The sequence below is a fragment of the Amphiura filiformis genome, chromosome 6, assembly GCF_039555335.1.
Source record: "Amphiura filiformis chromosome 6, Afil_fr2py, whole genome shotgun sequence".
Classification (NCBI taxonomy): domain Eukaryota; kingdom Metazoa; phylum Echinodermata; class Ophiuroidea; order Amphilepidida; family Amphiuridae; genus Amphiura; species Amphiura filiformis.
In genome coordinates this window covers 75,616,617-75,640,645 of record NC_092633.1, presented here as the reverse complement: position 1 = coordinate 75,640,645, position 24,029 = coordinate 75,616,617, and the positions used below count along the sequence as shown (strand labels likewise).

At 37.8% G+C, this 24,029-nt stretch overlaps 1 protein-coding gene across 4 annotated transcripts in view; it reads right to left on the bottom strand.

The window, feature by feature from the left end:
• The window catches only part of LOC140156047 (angiomotin-like), a 41,182-nt gene extending 28,776 nt beyond the window's left edge, over positions 1 to 12,406 (bottom strand). For 2 of the 4 annotated variants that reach the window (XM_072179156.1, XM_072179159.1), the window contains exons 1-2: positions 12,304 to 12,406; positions 740 to 1,694 (exon numbers count right to left, since the gene is read on the bottom strand). In XM_072179156.1, the coding sequence (XP_072035257.1) occupies positions 740 to 915 (176 nt within the window). In that variant the 5' untranslated portion in view covers positions 916 to 1,694; positions 12,304 to 12,406. Of the gene's footprint in view, positions 1 to 739; positions 1,695 to 2,015; positions 2,038 to 8,167; positions 8,226 to 12,303 lie in introns of those variants that run through there. The other 2 variants (XM_072179157.1, XM_072179158.1) reach the window with 2 other exon arrangements.
• Positions 12,407 to 24,029: the final 11,623 nt, after the last annotated feature.

Below are 24,029 nucleotides of genomic sequence, written 5' to 3'. Positions count from 1 at the left end.
GCACAATAATTACATTGGCATACATCTTGTACTTATTTCAATGGGAGAAAATGCACACAAAATATGCAATGCTTTCATTTTACACACCCCTTTTGGTGTGAAGCCTTAAACAAATTATTTTGCAGGGCGATATATTACAGCTTAGTGGCAAACATTTAAAACAGAAAAATCTTTAGAGAAAGAAACATGAACACACTCACACTTAGAATAAGAAACAAAATTACTCAGTTCTAACCAAGTACAGTCTGATCAGAAGGATACTAACCTGCAGTATGTGTGACTATGCAATAGATATTGACAGGCTATCAGAAAGTTACAGGAAAATTGCTCAAATACATTACATTCTTTATTTTATTTCAATCTGAAAATTCCTGATTTAATTTTGATAGTTTATAATATAAATATTATACCAAACTGACACAATATTCTCCCCTTTTTCATGAATTTGGATTTGAGAACGATCAGGTTTTAATTCAATATGATCATATCATCATTACTGGCACTGCACACGACAGCTACAGTATAATTGGCCTGATAAATGCCAAACAATAAAAATATTATACAAAGGCATGCACTCTATCACACAACTATGCTCTAACAAAGACACATTTTGTGAGACATTTCAAAAATAGACACAAACAAATATGTGTAACAAGTCAAAACACACACAACACTGAACACAAACAAAACAGGCATAACAATAACATAACAGATCAACAAACTTGACCTTTGACCTTACCTTGTCACGCTATCATGCATAGACTCATAGGACCTGGACTTGCTCAGTAAAGATTCACTACTATGTGTTGACCTGGCTTCATTCTCCGCATTGGCCGACATGGCACCCCTTGTGTCCGATTCACAGTGTTCGCAGTATTGCCTGTTCCGGGGTATTTCGGTGGGGTCCTCGATCATCAGTTTGCAGTCTCTGAACTTGTTCCCCTGCCAGCAGGGCTGATGAGTTGGTGGTGAGCGAATGCGGCTGCAAACCAAATTCACGCACCAAATTCTCCATAATACTTACGCCAGATAAGGAATTATTTGTGTTTAAAGAAGACGTAGATTCATCTTGAGTGTTATTATGACCCGACACTGAATTGCCGTTAATTCTTGATATTTGTTGCATACTATCCTGTGAAGCACACTTGTAAATTTTATTATCATTTACTGTATTATCTAATGCATAGGTAGCTTGCGGTAGGTTCTCCAAACTCTTTGAATTCGACCTCCCTACAGAACCAAGTGAGGACCTTTTATTACTATTATTCCTTTGTTTCAGTCCATAATCCGATTGTGCAGGCGAGTTGGTAGGCACAGGCGGCGGTCCAGACCGATTCAATATTTCATCACTGCGAGTTTGTTTGTGATACGGTGGCAAGTTGTGATTATTCACTTGGTTATTTTCCTCACTTTTGCTTTGCTGGTGGTGTATAATCCTTTCTTTTGATGGTACCACTTCAAACTCCCCTCGCTTCAATGTCCTGTCCACTATCTCTTCCTGGGTATCCATAGCGACAGGACTTGGTGATTTTATAGTCATTTCCTGCATAAATTCCTTTTGCCAATCAGCCAGTTCCTTGCAGGTACCAACGACTTCCCCAGCTTGCGATGTCGTCACCGTCGTCGTCTTTGTTGATAATCTCACATCCTTCTCCCATTGCCAACTGCCAGTACAGACAGGAAATACTTTAGTTCTGTGAATGTAAGATACAGAAACAAAACAACAATGTTCAGAACATGTTAGATGGACTAGCTGGGAGGACATATCGACAGTGTTTTGACCAGCCTCGCATCCCCATACAATTATAGTGGGAATCTTACTTCCCCACACCTGCCAATACTGACTGTGACACCCCGATGATGACATTTTCCGATGCGCCAGCAACAGGCCACAGGATTCCCCCAAATAATAATCCAACCAAATTTTAGGCGCTATTCAGCTTATTTGTATCATCCGCAACTACGATGTTGTTGTTGTTAAAACCCCCCGTAGTGCAAGCATGGAGTCATCATACACAGTCTTAACTTCAGTCTAACTTGCCACCGATTGCAAGCACTAATACAATTCACTGTTGGTATAATATTAAATTGGGTTAGGAATCTTCTCTAGGGCCCCTGACGTGCTCGGCTTAGCTTACTCCGGGCACTAGATAGCTAGGCATGCCAAGCATGTTTCCAACCTGAGTATCCACTGCTACCGACTGTTCCACAGCATTCCCTGTCGCACATTGCTTTAGATTGCTATGCATGGATCATTTGATGGGCGACTCGGATAACCATCCACATATTATGTAGACACTATATTGGTACTGGTTGGGATGTGTTGCAAGTATGTGCACATAACCAGTTTAGAATTCCTGCCGATCCTCGGCATTTTCACAAGGGCAACTCTAGGCTAATTTTTGTGAAGTTCTTCCGTCATATATATTTTAAAAAGTATAATATTGTTTTTGATTGATTGGGATTACATTTTAAAATAGATATGCAAAGCTTTCACCATCAAATGTTATCATGAAATTGCTCTATCCATTTTTAGTACATTTTGAGTGCAAGAATTTAACAATTTATTAATTAATACTACATTGTACATTATAAATTAGGTTCATAATAATTATAAAGTTCTTCATGATCGACTCCTGTGGATCGACTGTTCATGCCTGTGACATACCTATTCATATATATTTCCTTCCACCATTCAGTGATTATATTTCATCATAATAATAACATGCAACATTTAAAATGTGATTTTTGTATTTTTTTTATCTCGTGATCATCACAATGACCAGCCGCTGCTGGGTATTAACATTGCAGGACCAATCATTAAATAACATACATGTGTGAATGATTATAATTTACACCTATAATTTGGAGTTCAAGTCACTTTGCAAATTAAAGCTACATGTTTTGAGAGGGGAAGAATTCAGTGGCATAACCAAGACTTTTTAGGGGTAGAGGTGGGGGTGAGGGGAAAGGCAACTTCGGGGTGAGCGGCAAGTTAACTTCAAAGGGGGTTAATTTGTAAATTGAAATTTTCTGTAGACGTAAGTTAAAAGAGAAAGTTGAAAGAAGGAAAGAAACAATAATAATATATTTTTTAAAACAATAATAATACAAATTTCAAAAATAAACAGATTTGCAACCCAATCTACAACTTCTGAAGGAATTTCAATTCCAATTTGATTTGATTAGAATAGAATAATAGTTTAATACAATGCATTCTAGAAACATAATCTGGGTGTACTGGATCCTCCAATTAACCAAACAAATATGCCATGCATGTATCTGTGACCATCATGTATAAAAATGTTGCTTTGGCATGGCAAACATGTAAAATGGCTACAAAACATTAGACATGAAACTTGATATGATACTGAATTCACAAACCATTTGAATAAATTATCAATTAAGGATTAGTCAATGCATTACTGGAATCGTTAGACCATTGTTCAGATGGGGGTTGCAGCTTTTATGTACAAAACCCAAAGACCTGCTGGAATGATACATTTAAAGGGGCATTTTGTGATCCACAGACTCATCACCCATCCCCTACTTTTCTCAAAAAAAGTTGCGATTTTTATACCACTGGAAACTTCTGGCTACATAATGTTTGTATTTCAAAATGTACAAAAGATTCCTTGCAGAATAATTTGAATTACATTCTGGTGCACCAGAAAGAAATGATAACAGTGGCCTATGAAGAAGTATAATACACATATTAAGGTCACAAACACAAAATCAGAATCAACTGAAATTTTGGGAATAGGCTTTTTTTATGGATATCTACTGAAAAAAGTCACTACAATAGGATGCTAGGATCACGAAATACTAGGACTTTAAGAATATTATTTCCTAAGAGAACCTGAAAATTAGAAAATGTGTTACTTTTCACCAGTTCTTGGTTAACATCACCATGACTCATTTTTGTTTTAAAAATCAGGGTTTCTCAATAATATTTACTGGCAGGACACAGAGGACCAAAATAATTTCAAAGATCACACTTTTCAGATCAGATTTTGGCTATGGTTATTTTATTTTTCATGTATTTTATTTACTTTTTGTCAATTTGTAAGACTTCAAGTTTATCTAAATCACTTCAGGTATTTTTAGCCTGAAAATGCATGGGGCTATAATATACATGTACATTAAATATCAGCAGTTAGAACAGGAACTTATGTTGATTTTTTCATGTGTGAGTATCAACAGATAAAATACTGCCATCATTGCACCAGTGGCGCATGCGCACATTGAAAGTGTGGGGGGGGTCCAGGTTGTTCAGTTCCCCGAATGGAGTCTGATTAGGAGCAAATTTTGATATTTTGAATCTCCCCCCAGAATTCCCAATGACCAACAAAAAAGTGGGGGGAATCGCCCTGCCCCCCCTTTTGCACACGCCACTGCATTGTACCAGGCTGCATACATACATACATGTTTCTTGTATTCCATCTACTTTTGAGTTGAACAGCAAGATACAAGTTATGTAATTTGAATGCCTGCAAGCTGATGTTGTTTTACCGATGAGTTATCATGCTTTGCACCTGATCAAATCCATCCACTAGTATGACATCACTGAGTCACTAATTCCTCTATCTTCAGAGGCTATAGAGGGCAGAATACACTATGAATGTCATCCAAATCAGGATCTAGTGGAAACAGAGACCCTGGAAGATATGACTGATTGACTTACAACAGAGGGCAGAATACACTATGAACCTTGCTGTCATCCCTATTTTGATGTTTTCCTGGTGTCAAACCCGGTGGGTTCAGTCTTCACTGACAATGTGTACGCATGATGGTTCCAATTTTCAAGAAATGTCCGCGGAATTTTCGAGGACAAAATTGTTAGTGATTGTTCAAATTAGGGGTGTTTCGGAGCAAAATTGTCCTTGAAATGAAAAATAGGGTGTATTTCTAGGACTTTCGTCCGTGTTTTACTGCTACAGTTTTTGTATTTGTAAAAATTGATAGGGTATTTTTTCCCATAAAAATTGTCCTCATTTCCCTGTGAAATAGAGGGAAAATTCAAAAGCATCCTTGAAATGATAAAAATAGGGGTATTTATTTGGAAAATTGTCCTCGATTCCTTGTGATAAGGGGGTGAAATGAAAATGCGTCCTCAAAATGATAAAATAGGAGAGGTATTTGGGGGTAAATTTTCCTTGATTTCGAGCAAAATAGGGGGTAAAATTGCTGCAAATGTCCTTGATTCCCCGTGAAATAGGGGTCATTTTCAAATCCTGGAACGGTCATACGTCCTACCTTTAAATACAAACTGAACCCACCGGGGTGTCAAATTAAAGCTATATAACTGTTCATGACCATCAATTTGTTAATCTTTTTCATATGAAGTGTTTTTAGTGTAAACAATACCAAATTTGGGCAAAATGATGCATTTTTACCAATTTAAAAAATAAAAAAAATCAGATATTTTGAAATCTTTAATGTAATTATGTATGTCAGCCTAAGCGACAATGATACCCTTCTGATTGTAAATATGTCTCTTTTGTCATGAAATTAGTGAATTTAAAGGTGAGAAATGCATTTTTTTACCATAAACCTCAATTTTAAAATGAAAATTCTAAAATCACTATTTTGACCATTTTATTAGTATTATGATGAGTTACTGATCTTTTTGGTATCAAATTAATTCTATGTAACTGTTCATGACAGTCAATTTGTAATCTTTTAGTGTTTACAAACGTCAAAATATTTGGTATTTAATTGGGGGACGTTTCCAGGGTCCCAGCCGCACACTACCAAATCTATCAGGAGCCCCCACCCCGCTAATTTGAAGAAACTATAGGCCAAATGCTTGAATAGATTTTGACCGAAATTGACCAGAAGATGTCCCAGGCTCCATATCACGTGCGGGGGTAATGGGTTATACTTGAATTTTGGCTGAATATCCCGGTCATGCTTGAATCGAAAATAGAGATATATCATGTATATCGAGACTCTCACAAAGCGATCAAATTCATTGTAGCCTATAGTCCCGCTAGGGATATCATATTCGCCTCCTCTATAGTCTCCAAAGGGGTATAAAAAGGGCTGATTTAGTTTGATTTTCTGATGACATGCCCATGAGATGTTCCCCCTGAGAAGTGAGAAAATGTTGTAAAATGAAGACCTAATTGACGCCATTCGGTGCCATCGGTGGACTATTTTTGCATTATTGTGTAAAATTTGATGTTTGAACAGGCCGAAAATTTGCGAAATGACGGCCCAATTGAAGCCTTTATAAATTACCCGATATTGCTTATAGTCTCATAGATGTAAACATAAAGTTATGCATGAGGGGGTGTCTGAGGGGGGATGTGCGCCCCTGAGAAGTGAGAAACATTTGCAAAATGAAGACCTAAGTGAAGCCATTTGGTGGACCATTTTGGCACTATTATTGTGTAAAGTTTTAGTTTGAAAAGCCGAAAATATCAAATTTGCGAGATGACAGGCCAATTGAAGCCACTTTTTTCACAAGTGGTGGATGTTAATACAGACACAAACACGGGCACTTGTTTGTATGCGCAGGGGGTGCCTGATTACCCCCCAGAATTGGTCAAAATGAAGGTCCAATTGAAGCCATTTGGTGCATCATTTTTACACTATATATCATTGCTTTTTAAAACAAAAAAGGGCCCGAACTCAATTTGTGAAATTTTAAATGTACACTGACACTTTAGGCCTAAGACTTGAGATTCGCAATTAAAGCATGCATGGATCGATGTTGAATTGAAGTCAGCACATAGTCCGCCATCTTAATAGGCCTACTGACTTTGGTGACAAAATGTGATGGTCCCTACATATCGGCGGGCCCGCCGTAATTTTCACATGCTTTTGGGCAGAGGACCCGCCTTCAAGCAAAATAATCACAGACCTATCTAGATTGACCCGACTGCGATTTAGGCATGCGCCTTCTATATGTGCAATTCAACCTTTTCCTTCTCTTTTCTCCCTTTTCTTTCTTTTTTCTCCTTTTTCCTCCTTCCTTCTCTTCTCTCCTTCTCCTTTCCTTTTTTTTTTTTGGAGCGGGGGCGCCGCCCCCTGAATCCGCGCCTGAAAGGAGGAAGCCTTGATCAAGGCTATAGCCAAGAGTAAAGGCGTGTATTAAAGACAAAATAGCTATTTAACATGAATCTGTAATTTTTCTACTTATTATCATTGATTATAGCCGAGTCAAATAAAGTGCAATAGAGCAAAGAATCGATTTTCATTTTAGAACCAGGTTGAACTTTATAGGTTTTAAAACGATACCGGTACATAAATGATATATCCATTAGTGACCTTGTGTGGAGTTAGCATTTAACGTTCTGTTTTTATCACACACTTTTCATTTCATTCCACGGCGAGACGTTTGTTTGTTTTTGAAGTGGAGTAAATTACAAAATATCCAGTATTAGCTGGACATAAGTTGGGAATAGAAAAACTGGATTTGGAATCTGGTGAGGTATGAAGGACTTAAGTAATGTTAGAAAGTTTGTTTGAATCAAAAAAAGGAGTGAAAGAACGCAAAAAATCAACATACATTGTAGTTCGCACGTAAATATTGATTATTTGCTCTGTTGCACTTTTTTTAATGACTAAACCTGTATCCCGGGACCCTGTAGGCCTATACGGTACCTGTACTGAATGGGGGCTATACAATTTGGCCAATATTGCTGTTTCCTCGTTGTATTTTTCATTTCAAAAAGACCTAAGGACAATTTTAATGACTTATCCTTCATTTTTAGGCAATTAGGCCTATTACACAGTTTTGCTTGCACTTTCGCCGTTCTCATTGAATAAGCCTTTAATGCTCTTTGGTGGCTTACCTGATTGAAAGTTCCATTTGGGAGGGTATGACAGAACGTTTGCCGGAAAAATATTACTCATGTCGGAAAATTTAAACCTTGGTCATTGTATTCCTTACAAAATTTTACCCCTAGGTCATCCGTGGCCAAAAAGGGGGTTTCCCGTTGCGAAAAAAAAAAGTTATGGAGCCATTATGAAGTTCTATTTAAGGTGTACCTAATTATAATTTTGTAAATTTTAACAAGTTTATGATCTGGGTATTTATTAAATTACTACACCATGAGTCCACAATCATCATTGTCACCAAAGATTAGCAATAATAACAACAACTACTACTAGAAGTACTACAATAACGACAACAAAAACAACAGCAAAAACAACTTACGTGATTTTTAGGTGATATCCAACTTCAAGGGTCCATAACTTTTTTTCCACACGGGAAACCCCTTTTTTGCCAGGGATGACCTAGGGGAATCCAATGAGCATGGTTTAAATTTTCCCGCGAAAGTAATATTTTTCTGATTTGAAAAAACGGGGTGTACACCCCTTTCGGGGTATACACCCCGAAATGCATCATTTGCCGCACTGACATGGGGGCATGATGTAGGTACCGGTAGTATAAAAGACAAACCGTAGTCGATAAATTTGCTAGTCAGCCAAATTTGCCCAAACACAATACATGTTTTACATAGAAAATTAAAAGAAAAGAAGGAACCCTACATAATAATATTGTCTATACAAGACCCAAATATATAATTTATTTTTGTGATGAGAGAATCGCGAATGGGATTTTAGAGGCAGTTCCACATAGAAAAGCTGCTCTATCATGAGACTATGCTGTTTTGTTTTTTTAATTGATCGCATTAAAATTAAATGTTGGCTGAATGTTTTTGACGAAAGTCAATCTTTGACCAGATGTAACTTTGCGCTATGACAATGTATGCCAAAACGGATTTCTTTACTCAAGGGCTTTAAGGTGGTACTACACCCATAAATTTGGGACTATTTGTGCATTTTTCTCAAAAAATAATAACATACTGGTAGGGTGGCCACAATGCTAGCTATTGTGTGTACCCCTGCCTACATTATAACATACACACATGTATGGTGAAAATGTAACAGATTCTGCAGCAGTTGGAAAACTTTTGGGCATTTTGAATTCCATATAATTTGTCTCCTAGTAACTTCTGTGCAAACCCGACTACCTAATTAGATAGAAAATATTCTGCTCGTAATGAAGGTGAATATAGCATTTTTGTACGGTCACGCATAAAAAAGTTACGCACAAAATAATTTTTTGTCATCAAATAAAACTATTTTCCCAAAGATGTACAATTATGCTATATTCAGTTTTACAATCTAGACCCTCAGAGCAAAATCCTGTGCAAAAATCAGACAATTTGGTTGTGTAGTTTAGGAAATACAGGCCTTTGAAGGTCAAAATTGGCACATAATAGCGCCCTCAACGGTGAAAATCACATATATTTACCTTAAATGTCCTGGCAAAAGAGTTATTTTTGTGATTTCAGCCATTTTAAAAATGTTGTAAAGAAGCAAATATAGCAATTATGACCCTGGATTTTTGATATTTGCATAAATGAACATTAAATAAACAAAAACAATACATCTCGTGCCTTCTTTGGCTTTATTCCCACAATTATCGCTCCGTGAATATGCAAATTTATGACAAAATCAGGATTTTCCTAAAATGGGGTAAAATGGCCAATTTTGTGAATCTTTAAAAGGCTGTATCTCCGCAACGGATTGTCCGATTGAGTTGATTCAAGGGTTTTTTTAAATCATTTTGCAGCAGGAACAATCCTGATAGAAAAAGTAATTCCAGGGGTGGGTTTGAAATTTTCATGTGACCACCCTAATACTGGTAACAAAAGTTATATATCATAGGGGCAAGGAATCCAGCTAGAATACTACACTGGAATTTCAGTGACTCAAGACAAGCGGTACATTATTTATGATAAGAAAAGAGGTACTGCTAGAATGTACTTCATTTCTTCAAACATATAGGGCCTATAATTGAACCAAGTCTTGAATCACTGAAATTTCAGTGAAGTAATTGGATTCCTTGCCCCTATATATAACTTTTGTTACCAATGTGTGGTTATTTTTGGAGAGAAATGCAAAATTAGTCACAAAACTTATCAGGGTATTAGTACCACCTTAATTTGATAAAAATGATGCAGTTTGATGGCAAATTTGAATTCACCTTTTCAGGGTTTTTTGGAATTTGCAGGAGAGCTCTTCTGGAGCATTCAAGAAGAGCGTTTTAGAGCATATTTACAATAAAATGTAAGGAGAGAATGGAGAGCTAAAAATTACTCTCCAAAAAAATGCAATTTCCTCGCCACCGTCATGACCGTGTTATCTCTACTATGAGATTAAATTTTTGTTAATGGTGACGATCGATAGTCACAAATTTGGTCATTCTTACACACCCAAAGTTTTCACTCATGCACCAAATATGTATTGTTTAAGTCTTATTTTCACATGAGGAATGGTAAGAAGTGATATTTTGTTTTGAAAAATTGGATCCTGTGTACCCTGGACCAGATATGCCTAAGACTGGAGCCTCAGACCATCGTACGGAGAAGGATAGTGGAAATCGTAGTGACGAAGGTGTGAGTATCTCGGGCTACAGTGATAGTGTAAACTGAAAACATTTTGTGGAAAATAAATTTCAGAAATATTTTGGATTTCTTTTAGAATACCCAACCACTGTAGATTTTCAATGGCGTCTTTTATGAAAGACCCATACACTGTGACATACACTATGAATGTAAAAATGGTAGGGTATTCTAAAACTTATTTAATTCAATTCATGATTTTCCACAAAATCATTCATATTATTAATATTTATAATCATCTAGACTCGCTTGCCAGTCCTATATACGCCGTACCTATGTATATTAAGGACTGGCTTACGCCATTTTGGATGTCAATGGGAAATACACACTTAACGATTTGCGCCGTTAGAAACTTGAAAAAAATCTTTAAAATTTCATCAATGTATATAAAGTGGTACCAACCTTACTGTGCTTGCTAATTTAAGACTCGGTTGAAACAAAATTAAGGATCGAATGCATTTTAGTGTCCAAAAAGGCAAAATTATCGTCAAAGTTCTGCCAAAATCAGCACCCTTTGAAGGGTTCAGAATTCGAATCGAACGAAAATATCCGATCTTTGCGATCAAAAACACAAAATTACAACTTTAAACATACTATTGGCAAAAGACATTATTACCAAACAATATAGAATAGAAAATTTGACATCATTTTCTCAAAATATTAAAGAGATTTGCTCACTAGACATCGAAAAAGTACGCAATCCAATTCCCGTTCAAACGTGTGGGAAACTGAAAGTGCATAATCCCCACTATAAATAATCATCATATAGGTATCCTAGGTGAATTCAAATTTGCCATCAAACTGCATCATTTTATATATCAAATTAAAGCCCTTGAGTAAACAAAGCCAAAACTGAAAACCTTTTTTTCATAGCACTTTCCATAGCAAAGTTACATCTTGTCAAAGCCTGACTTTCATCAAAAAGATTCATCTAGCAAAATTCCCCAAAACGGCATTTCGGGGGTGTTTCTAGATTTTAGTCTCATGGCGATAGCAGCTTTTTTTAATGGAACTGCTATCAAAATTCCTCTGAAATTCCATGTGCGGGTGACTTATCACCATAAAAAATTATATATTTGGGTCAAGTGAAGTATAGAAAACATATTTATGTAGGTTTCTTTCTTCGGGCACAAGTTTTAAATTTCTATGTAAAAATGCATTGACATTGTCGGCGAATTTGGCTGACCAGCAAATGTGTTAACTAAGGTTTGCCTGGGTTACCTACATCATCAAGCCTCGAAATAAGCAGATCTGGACCGGGAGCCACTAATTTGGAAAAAGCGGCTCCTGGTCCTGCGATTATCTAGTGAACCAGGAGCCATTTTTAAAGAGCTAGGAGTCATTTAGATTTTAAATGTACACATTAGATACAAAAACGGGTTTAACTACCAGGCTCTAATTTTTGTTTAAATGTAGAGCCTGGTTCACTTGATTTTGGTGTGGACCAGGAGCCAAAATGTTATGACCATTGGGTAAATGGCTCCTGGGTGCCTGCTTATTTCGAGGCTTGTACATCATACAATTTCACAAATTTTGTCATAATTATTCGTGATTTGGAACGATTTGCTCACATCACAGATATTGGAATATCTGTGCTCACATGCACACACACATGTTTAAAATCCCTGTGTGTACATGCATGAGCTTACTTCCAGGGTTATAACCCCAAACCAAAAATAGCCATCACATTCCAATCAATTACTGCACGGCAGTCGATCGACCTGCCATTGTTTACATTTTTACCACCACTGGCACTGCTGATTACGGAAGTTTTATTTCGCATGTATCTGCGTACTTTATATGCTGTAACAAGTCGCTTAAAATGAACTCTATACCTTAGGTGGACATTAAAATAAACATAAAATGCAAAATCTCTTACCCTCTTCGTATTTTTTAGCCAATTTACAGGTGACAACTACCTCTAACAACAACCACTAAAATCGCCTCATCTATGCCAGGAATTCGGAAACCAGAGCTTTATAGACATGGGCAATTCGAAATGTTTCGGCCGCAAGCTAGGCATGGGCACTGTTGCAATATTTGGTGTAGTCTCCACAGCAGCCAGAACTGGCTGCGGAGGAGACTATATTTGGTGGATTTTTTTTTTTTGGGGGAGTGGTGTAGCGTCATAGGGCACGGGGCACGTGCCCCCTCCCCATCGATTGCAAAAATTAGAAAATACCATAGGACAATTGCCGAAAAACGGCTCATGTGCCCCCCATCATGGTCGGTGCCCCCCCCCCCCATGTGATGATGTTTTGTAAAATCCGTTAAAATCATTTTTTATAGGGCCGTACATAAAGGAATGTCACGTGACCGTTCACAAACACTTGTTAGGGGGCCTGATGCAAAAAAATTTCATCACAAACATTTTTGACATGAAAATTATGGGCCAACCCCATAGAAAAGCATATAAAACTCAACAAGTTCCCGAGAAAATTTGTGGTCATTTTTTCAGAGACCCCCTTAGGAGAGTCAAAACTTTTAAAGCCCCCTCCCTCCCCCCCCGCTTTTTGCATCAGGCCCCCTAACAAGTGTTTGTGAACGGTCCCTAAATACTTTATAGGAGGTGTAAAAATTGGAACCTCTCACATTTTGTTGGAGTCACCCTCACCATGGATTTTCTTCAGTTTGATGATTTCTTTCATGGTCTAAAATTGTTTTGGAAATCAATATAATGTGATCATGTGATCAAGCAAAATCAGTCGGAAGTCGGAAATATTGATTTTCAGATATAGCCAAAAAGGAAATATTTTCTCAAAGTTTTGTTAGGCCTACTGTCATACTGTTTTGAATGACTTCAACTGTTCATATCTTTGGAACTAAAATGTTCAATTTCAATCATGGTAATTTCTGCAAAATGTAGGCCTATAGCTTTACAAATGATTGATGCAATCACATTGAAAACCTTTCTTTTCTTTTCTTTTCTTTTCTTTTCTTTTCATTTCATTTCTTTTCTTTTCTTTTCTTTTCTTTTCTTTTCTTTTCTTTTCTTTTCTTTTCTTTTCTTTTCTTTTCTTTTCTTTTCTTTTCTTTTCTTTTCTTTTCTTTTCTTTTCTTTTCTTTTCTTTTCTTTTCTTTTCTTTTCTTTTCTTTTCTTTTCTTTTCTTTTCTTTTCTTTTCTGTTTTGTTTTGTTTTGTTTTGTTTTGTTTTGCTTTTTTGTTTTGTTTTGTTTTTGCTTTGCTTTGCTTTTGTGTTGCTCTTATGATGCTTTTTTTGCTTAGATTTATTGCTTTGACTTGCATTGTTTTGCTTTACTTTGCTTTTTTTTTTGCTTTGGTAGTCTTGTTTCGCAAGTTGCTTTAATATACTTTGCTTTTTCGTACTTTTTTGTTTTGTTCTGTATTGAATTTTGCTTTTGCTATGTTTTGCTTTGCTTTGCTTTGCTTTGCTTTGCTTTGCTTTGCTTTATTGTTTACTTTGCCAATCTTTGTTTTTACTTTTGCTTTGCTTTGCTTGATTCGTAAAAAATACACAACAAAAGCCCCTTTTTTTGTAAACTTTAATGTTCCAAGTAACCCGAGGCCCGGACTCGGCACAAAATGTTTGTTTGTTTGTTTGGGTTTATTATTATTATTTTTTTCTCCAACAATTGTTGTTTTTACACCAAATCTGTGTGGAGTCCGGCTAATTTCCTTTCCAAAAATGAGTACAATTTTACTATCTTGCATTCTTAATAGTGCACACTTATTTTGGTTTCAAGATTGGCAATTTCATTTTAGACCTTACTGGCCTTGGGTTTGGTTGTTCCGAAGCCCCAGATTCTAAGTTTTATGGAAACAAACAAGAATTAATTTACAAAACTGATATGGGACTGATAGGCTACTACGCTATTTAGGCCTAATTATGATATTACTGCACTGGTTCATTTCATTTCATTTCATTTCATTTCATTTCATTTCATTTCATTTCATTTCATTTCATTTCATTTCATTTCATTTCATTTCATTTCATTTCATTTCATTTCATTTCATTTCATTTCATTTCATTTCATTTCATTTCATTTCATTTCATTTTCGGAGAATTTAAAAGTCAACAATTTCTTGATGCATGATTAAATCAATGATAACAAAGTTTCTTTGAAAATTAAAACGATAATGAAAAATTAAATCCACCCAGAATTCTGAATCCAATCAATATATCAACAGGCGCCTGAATGATCATCCGAATTTCTGATCAATTTATTTTTGTTCACGGCAGTGAACATTTCCCCCACTTGAACCCATATCTCATATGCACAGTTTATCCCTTACATACACTGTGTCTTGAATAACTATTAGTAGCCAATCAACCTGTTGTTATGAGGCTAGGAAATAATTCCTAATGCCTCACACCCAGGTTTGTATCCCTTTATCTAATCCGGCCCCACATGACGAGGACTTTTTAGCACATCTTATCTTGTATTGAGACAATGGCAGCCAGGACTATTTTTTTTCCTTTTTTCTAAGCATGTTTACTATTGGATTGAGCCATCACATGATTATAATAGGCTTTACTGATTGGTGGGTAAGGTCAATGCTATTGTTAGTGTGATAAGGCTGAGCATATTACTGCATATATGAAAAATACACTGCTATTTTGATACAGGTGATTTACTCAATTCCTTCCAACTGACAAAACTTAATTCCTGTTATCTACCCAGTAATGTAAAACTAATGTTTGCTTATCTAAATTGGATCCCAAATAATTATTGGGCCAAGGTTATTATCTGCATGGTAGCCTATATTAATTGAATTTCAATAAGCTATGATAGCGATAATGAGTTTCTTGCTGGATGGAGAGTTATATAGCCAGAGTCAGGATGTAGGAGTCATTATGCCTCAAATCACTAATTTATTGTAAGATCAGTGCAGAGTAGGTTAGATATGAAAATGGAAAGTTAAAGAACAAATTACTATACACCTGATCCGTGAACTGTGTCTTTTTTGAAAGACTCTTCTTGTTTGCAATAGCGCCATCTGTAGCTGCTGTTGATAATAACATTTTGGTGGCTACAATAATTATTTATGCTAGATTTATATGGCATTTCTGCGATTTAAGGTAGTTCTTTATGAATTTTTGGATAACGCCTACTGGAATTTTACATTTGAAGGTAACTTTTTATAAATTAAGCCGTATTTGGCTGCATATAAAGCGGGAAACTCAAGCTCGAACTTGATTTCTTCATCGATGATTTCATACATGCATAGTTGCCGAATTCGGCAGGGTTAATACTTTATGGTAATCCTTAGCCTAGTGTGCAATAATTATGAGCCCTGGGGGGAGGGTAAAATTGGGGCGGCAAGAAATTTTTGGCGAGGCGAAAGGGGGGGGGGGCAAGCAATTTTTGGCAAGCCGAGAGGGAGGGGGGGGGGGCAAGCGATTTTTGGCACACATAAAAAGTCATAGTAAGACATAGTCATAGTCATAGTGACATACATTACATTCATGGGATGCATGATGCAATGATGAGCCATGATCACGACACGATGATGGGCGCCTTTTTAATAAAACGCTCTAAAAGGCTTTGCCTTTGGAAAACAATACTGGAAACGCTGAAATATCCAAATTTTCCTGCTCGCTGCGCTCGCAACATACATACATAGACCATTTAAGGTTTGCAAATTGGGGTCCCAAAATTTTGCCATGTTCAGGGGGGGGGGGGCAAAGATTTTTTGGCGGGCCGAGAGGGGGCAAGAGATTTTTGGCGGGCCGAGGCGGGGCAAGCAAGTTTTGGCGAGCCGCTTGAAATTTTACCCCGGCTCATAATTATTGCACAGCCCTTAGGTTTTGATACGGGGATTGTCCTTTCACTTGAGTTTTGACCTTGTTTGGTATACTTACATACAGACTTACTTACTTATAAGGGTCACTCCATATGAAATCAAGGAGGCGCCCCACCTGACCCCCTCAGATTTGCTTTATATTTTAGTCATATGTTGCACCTGTAAAAATATTAAAAACCTGCAAATTTGAGGTCTGTAGCTCTTGAAACAGATTTTTTGTGGCAGCCATTTAAAGTTGGAGTAGGTGGGTCTAAATTTGGACTCAAAAGGTGCCCTTTAAATAAATTTCATCTTTGGGAGTCTGTGCCTTCTTTATATAAAGAAAGAGAGGTCTGAAACTTTGTATACACACTAACTGCATGCCCAATTTGTCAAAAAATAAAAAATTCTGTAATTATGCGTGTTGTGTCACGGGGTCATTAAATATGCAAGAGAAAATGTAATGTTTTGTAAACTGGCAAGTTTAGCCCCCCTAAATTCACATACAATAGTATCCAATCCATTTTTATCTTACGCCAGTAAGGCACTTGAAACTTGATTCTGAGTTTAGCGTCCACCGCCCGCGTTATGAAATTTGTGCCGCGTTTTAGATGTAAAATCTGAAAATAATTCATTATTTTGCAAATTACTACTAAAACCAGAAAGAAAATTTGTTCTGCAAAATTTTTAAACCCCTTTTTTTTGTATAGAAAGCCTTGAGAACTATTAGATGAATCCATCTAAATATTTTAGCATTAAAAATATACAGGTTTTTGACCCTTGCTCTATCCAATTAATATTTCAATTATACCTTTGGGATACCAGGGTAGACTAGAAGAGAACCTAGCCAAAACGTTTTTACCAGATGGACATTGTTGATGTTGTAAATAATTTAACTAGGAAAGCCCTAGTTTTGACAAATTGGTGCCAAAAATTTATTTCATAATGTTCTGCATGATTGTTATTTTTGTATAAATGAGTCAATGGTTGTGGTATGTTAGCTAGCACTGAGGGTGGTGTAGTGATATACAATTGGTAAGCATCGCTAGCCCACCGGCCTTGGGCTTTAATCAACCAATCTGGCAAGCCTGCCGCCGCTGCCGTTAGAAGAACCTGACCGGAAGCTGTGCGACGAAAAACGTGTAGGATCTAGACCTAGGTGACTAACGGCCGTTTTGATAATGCAGTTAAAATGGGAGGGGGAGAGGTGCTGGCCACTACTGAGAACAAAAAGTGGGCCAGCAGGGAAACTCGCTAAGCGGTGTGGTAGGTAGCAGGAGAGGGCACGGACCGGACATAGCGGGGAATCAATTGGCTTGATCAAAATATCTGTACCCACGGAAAACCTATCTGTTTTGGAGTGACGAAGGTGTAGGCGGAGCCAATTATCATGAAAATACACATCTCCAGTTTGAATATTGTTATCACCCAAGGTGGGAAGCAGCTCCCCTATACGGAAGCAGCCAAAAAATGCCAGCGAGCAACAAGACCAAAGACAATGTTGGTCAAACAGATTGATGGTGGAAGTGGCAAAATAATGATGTATTCCTTGTAAAATGGGGACAGTGATTGGTAGGCGAGATGCCACGGGAGGTGATGTGTGGCGGAGGCCACAGAGGGTGCGCTGGAGGATGGGCATGGATGGTAGGTCTAGAGCAAAACCACGTAAATTGTGGGCAAACGTAATTGCGGCAAGGTAGGTCCTAGCTGAAGAGTAGCTATACCCATAGAGGGATAGGTGGGCGACAAAGAGACAAAGGCTTCGTTCGGTTCTTGGGAAAAATGCTAATAGAGTGCCAACGACAAAATTTCTCCCACATGTTGCTGCCTGTTTTGTAAGTGGCATTGGTTCCTCTGGCAACACTGTGCTCCAAAAGCCATTGAGATTGCTGAATTAGGTGTTGCGGAATAGGTCCGCCGTCATTGATGCTGGGATCAATGTGGGATCCTGATCCGCTTCTGGCGCCACGATATGGAACTGGGCCTGTAGATTACGAGAAATCAAATCGGCAAAAGTGTTAGTGTGACCTGGGATGTGGGTCATGGCAACATGAAAATTGTATTGTGCTGCGGTGAGAAAAAGCTTGCGGACGAGAGACATGACCAGTGGGGCACGTGAGGACTGCTTATACCAGATATCAACGACTGCTCTATTGTCTGTATGGAATAGGACTCGTTTACCAAACCAGGGCACGGCCCCAGACTCTTGCTGCTACTACGATTGGGAAGAGTTCCATCCATGTGATATGGATGGACTCATTGTCCTTGATCTCCTGGGACCACGGAATGAAGAACCACCTACCCATGAAGTAAGCACCTGCTCCAACCGATGCAGCTGCATCTGTGAACAACTGCAAGGAGTCAGCTGGTGTCCATGTAGGTTCGATGAAACGGGCTGTGCCATTCCATTCTGGAAGGAATCGGGCCCACCAGGCAATGTCCTGTCTTGCCTCGATGGTGAGATCCAGACGGTGATGTAACTTCTGTGCCTTCATAGATAGGTCTATGAGCCGACGGAAGAATATACGACCTGCGGGAATGCACTTGGAAGCGAAAGATAATTTCCCTATTAAGGATAAGAGATCACGTTTGGTGCACTTCTTCCTGTTTGGGTCCCATTCGCTTACAATCAAGGAAAAAAGTCTTGGAACGCTTGCGTGTAAATAACGGAAAAACTGTCACCCCTCTCCCCGTGCAATGTTGAGAAATGCCAATGTCTTCAGCGGTTCCCCAATGTGTTCCAACATTGCTTGATGGGGAGAGGGAAGGGTAAATCATTGTTGTAGATGTCATGTTTCTTCCCAAACACAATATAGGTGATATCCATGAACATAAGAAATTCTGCACGAATTTCGACAGAGTGTGCCAAGCGTTCCAAGGACTTTTTTCCTTGATTGTCTCTACCGAATGCAAAATATTTCATCTAAATTTCGTTTTTGTTTCATAACTCAAAAACGGAATGTCGTATGAGCTTCAAATTTCACACGATTTGAGAGTGGATTATATACTTTGCAATCATAATAAAATTGTTGATAATCTAATTTGGTTTATTTAGGGAGTGGTCACCGAAAACACCCCATATGCTAAATTACACACGTTTCATAATTATGGCTCTAAACTGCTCTAAAATGTCATTTTTGTCCATAACTCAAAAACAGAATGTTGTATGAGCTTCATATTGCACACGATTTGAGAGGGGATTATATGCTTTGCAATCATAATAAAATTGTTGATAAAGAATTTGGTTTATTTAGGGAGTGGTCACTGAAAACACCCCATATGCTAAATTACACACTTTTCATAATTATGGATCTAAATTGCTCTAAAATGTCGAATTTGTCCATAACTCAAAAACAGAATGTTGTATGAGCTTCATATTGCACACGATTTGAGAGGGGATTATATGCTTTGCAATCATAATATAATTGTTGATAAAGAATTTGGTTTATTTAGGGAGTGGTCACTGAAAACACCCCATATGCTAAATTACACACTTTTCATAATTATGGATCTAAATTGCTCTAAAATGTCAATTTTGTCCATAACTCAAAAACAGAATGTTGCATGAGCTTCATATTGCACACGATTAGAGAGTAGATAATATCCTTTTGAATCATAATAAAATTGTTGATAAAAATGTTGAGTTATTTAGGGAGTGGTCACTGACAACACCTCCTATGCTAAATGACACAAGTTTTGTAATTATGGCCCTCTTCTGTATGATACTGTGTCAATGTTCGTTTTTGTCTCATAACTCAAAAAAAATACTAATGCATGTTTCGTACAATATCACAATGTTTTGCAGCATGTTTTCCAAAATGTTTTTTTGAATGTTACTAAAACGTTATGTACCCTTTATGATATAACCTAACGTGTAAAATTTATGTTTTCTCTAAAACTTGTGTTTGCTGAGTGTAGGCACATCCGAGCGAATCAGAAAGATTATGATGTAACAATTTGAAACAACTCATTTCTGAATATTATTTATAACAAAATACGCTTTTGCGACGAGAAAAATTAAAAGAAAAAACAACAATTTAATACACTTAAAGAAATAATATAGACCACCATTGGGACTCGAACCATGCACATCAGTCAATAGCCAAAAGGTTAACAGTCGGAGGACTAATCCGCTATACGCTGCCATTGCACAAGCGAAGTAACAAGTTTTGTTCTTTTATAGTAGTCAGGTATCAGGAAAGTGTTAACAAATTGTATATAGAAATCAAAGTGTATCATTCCATTATGATTAAAATGATTCCAATTGGATAGCAAATGTAAACTTTCGAGTGACGCATCTCATGAGATGCGTCAAAAACATAAAATGTTACATTTTATACCATTTTGTTTTTATGGTAAACTGATACACTTTGCCATCTCTACTATAAAGGTGTTAACACTTTACCATTTTGATTGAAATAAATATTGACTATTTTTCAATTCTATAAAAGAACACAACTTGTTACTGATTATGTAAATGGCAGCGTGGTGTAGCGGATTAGTCCTCAGACTGATAACCTTTTGACTATTGACCGATGTGGTTCGAGTCCCATTGGTGTCTTTTTTTTAAAAGTATATTCAATTGTTGTTTTTTTTTTCTTTTCTTGTTTTTTTTTTTTCTCATCGCAAAAGCGTATTTTAATATAAATAATATTCAGAAATGAGTTGTTTGTGCGTATTTATTTCAATTCAAATTGGTAAACTTAACTGTTAACAAATTTTATATAGGAAACGAATGTTTCATTCCTTTTGCAATCAAACATTTTCAGTTGGTATAGCAAATGTAAACGAACGTGACGCTTCGTGAGATGCGGCCTAAAAACATAAAATGTCGATTTTGGACCATTTTGTCATTATGGTAAACTGATACATTTTGAGGTTTCTACTATAGGGTGCTTGCATAGAAGATCACAAAGTTCAAACCATCCTAAAGACACGCTCCAGAGGACATGCAAATGCACGGAGTACAATACCAATCACCTGTTTAACTGGTTTTGATCAAAGTAATTCTTTGTACTCCATGCATTAGCATATCTTATCGAGCGTGTCTGGAGGATGATTTGAACTCATGACCTTCGTGCAAGCACTCTATACAAGTTACACTTTCCCGATACCTGACTACTATAAAAGAACAAAACTTGTTACTTGATTGCGAAATGGCAGCGTGGCGTAGCGGATTAGTCCTCAGACTGATAACCTTTTGACTATTGACCGATGTGAATGGTTCGAGTCCCAGTGGTGGTCTTTTTTTTTTTTAAAGTAGGCCTATTTCAATTGTGTTTTTTTTTTCTTGTTTTTTCTCATCGCAAAAGCGTGTCTTAATAAAAATAATATTCAGAAATGAGTTGTTTCAAATTGTTACATCATAATGTTTGTGATTCGCTCGGATATGCCTATAGTCAGCATACACAACACAAGTTTTCCAGAAAACATTTATATATGCCTATACTCAGCAAACACAAGTTTTAGACATAACATTTACATGTTGGGTTATATCATAAAGGGTACAAAATGTTTGAAGTTTTAATAACATTGAAAATATTTTGGAAACATGCTGCAAAACATTGTGATATTGTAAAAAATGTATTTGTAGTGTTTTTGAGTTACGAGGCAAAAACGAAATTTGACTACAGTAGAGGGCATAATTACGAAACTTGTGTAATTTAGCATAGGAGGTGTTTTCAGTGACCACTCCCTGAATAACCCAACATTTTTATCAACAATTTTATTATGATTCAAAAGGATATTATCTACTCTCAAATCTGGTGTAATATGAAACTCATACAACATTCTGTTTTTGAGTTATGGACAAAAGGACATTTTAGAGCATTTTAGAGCCATGATTAAGAAATGTGAGTAATTTAGCATAGGGGGTGTTTCCAATGACCATTACCTAAATAAACCAAATTCTTTATCAACAATTTTATTATGATTACAAAGCATATAATCCACTCTCAAATCGTGTGAAATTTGAAGCTCATACGACATTCCGTTTTTGAGTTATGAGACAAAAACGAAATTTAGATGAAATATTTTGCATTCGGTAGAGACAATCAAGGAAAAAAGTCTTGGAACGCTTATGTGTAAATAACGGAAAACTGTCACCCCTCTCCCCGTGCAATGTTGAGAAATGCCAATGTCTTCAGCGGTTCCCCAATGTGTTCCAACATTGCTTGATGGGGAGAGGGAAGGGTAAATCATTGTTGTAGATGTCATGTTTCTTCCCAAACACAATATAGGTCATTTCCATGAACATAAGAAATTCTGCACGGAATTTCGACAGAGTGTGCCAACCGTTCCAAGGACTTTTTTCCTTGATTGTAGTTCCTGCTGCAGCTGTTGAAGCTTCTCAGGTGGTAAGGACAGGGATTGATGGGGTGCATTCAACTCAATGCCCAGGAATGTGATGATTGGGGTTGGGCCTTCTAATTTGCATGGGGATAATGGAATGTTGAGCTGATTACAGACATGTTTGAAGGTGATGAATGTCTGCAAGCACTTGTCCTTCTCGTCGCCACACCAGAAATCATCAAGGTAGTATAAGATTGTCGAGGACTTACACTGGTGACCTGCGATCCAAGCTAATAAGGAAGAGAATTGAGTGAAATGGAATGGGCTGGACCTGAGACCAAAAGGAAGCCTGGTATGAAAGAAATACTCTCCTTCCCACTCATATCCGAGAAGAGGCCAATCTTCACAGCGCACAGGAATCAATCTAAATGCATCCTTAATGTCAAGTTTACACATGTAGGCATCTGGGCCCACATGACTTAGGATGGCAGTAGCATCATCAACACCTGCATATTCTAAGCTGTAATCATCTTTGCAGATGGCATGGTTGACTCCTTCCTCAGGACGAGAGAGGTCTGTTATCATCCTGAAGGTACCAGACTTCTTGGGGACAACCCCGATAGAATTGACAACAAAATCAGGAAAAGGGGGTGAATCAAAGGGACCCACTGACCAACCAGACTCAAGTTCTTTCTGTATCGTAGCTCGAATCACTTCTGGGTTATCAAAGGCAGAGCGCATGTTGGGGGTGCGCAACGTAGTGCGGAGACCACGGAAACCAATATCCACACCATTGCGAAGTCCATCGCATACATTGTTGACCAAAATCTGATCAGGGTGGGACTGAAGCATATACTCAAAGGAGTCAACCTGAATAGGAGTTGAAGGGCAGAGCTGTTGGATTGTGGACTGGTGAAGTAGGGGAAAAGTGGTGGATAGTTTAGAGGAAGTTAAAACTTCCTCTGTGGCCCGCTTTTTGGCTCCGACTGGCGTGGTTGGTAGGCGCTGTGGTGTACGACTTGTAAGGGCATAGTGGTCCGCGCCTGGGTGGGGCTTCCCACATAAGAAGCACACATGTGGGCGTGAGCAGCTGCTGGTAGAACACTGCTTGATATTGAAACGCTTGCATGGTTCATCCTTGCTAGTGGGCTGTGCTGCCACGCGTTGGTCTTTGCGTGCAGGCTGATAGGAGGGCTGGGCCATGCTTGGGAGAGCCAAGGGGCTGCTGAAAGACATGGACTGGATGTCCTGGTCTGGACATTCCCAATGCATAACTGCTGGGTATCTACTCATACGCTTCCTAAATTCTGTGTCATATGATAAGCAGGCCTGCAAGGGATATAATGTGAGCTTGCTTGCCATGAATGCTTGATAAGAAAACAAACCTAAGGCCAAGTGTGGGAAGTAAAATGCATGGTAAGCTGCAAAAATGCTAAACGCTTGGCACCATTGAGCAGAAGTAGTAATGGCTGCCGTGAGGCCTGGCTGACGAACCGTCGTGGCACCCTCATCGCCTCTACTATGATTTTGCAGGTGGTGCTGTTCTGCTCGACCTTTTTTTTTAGTGAG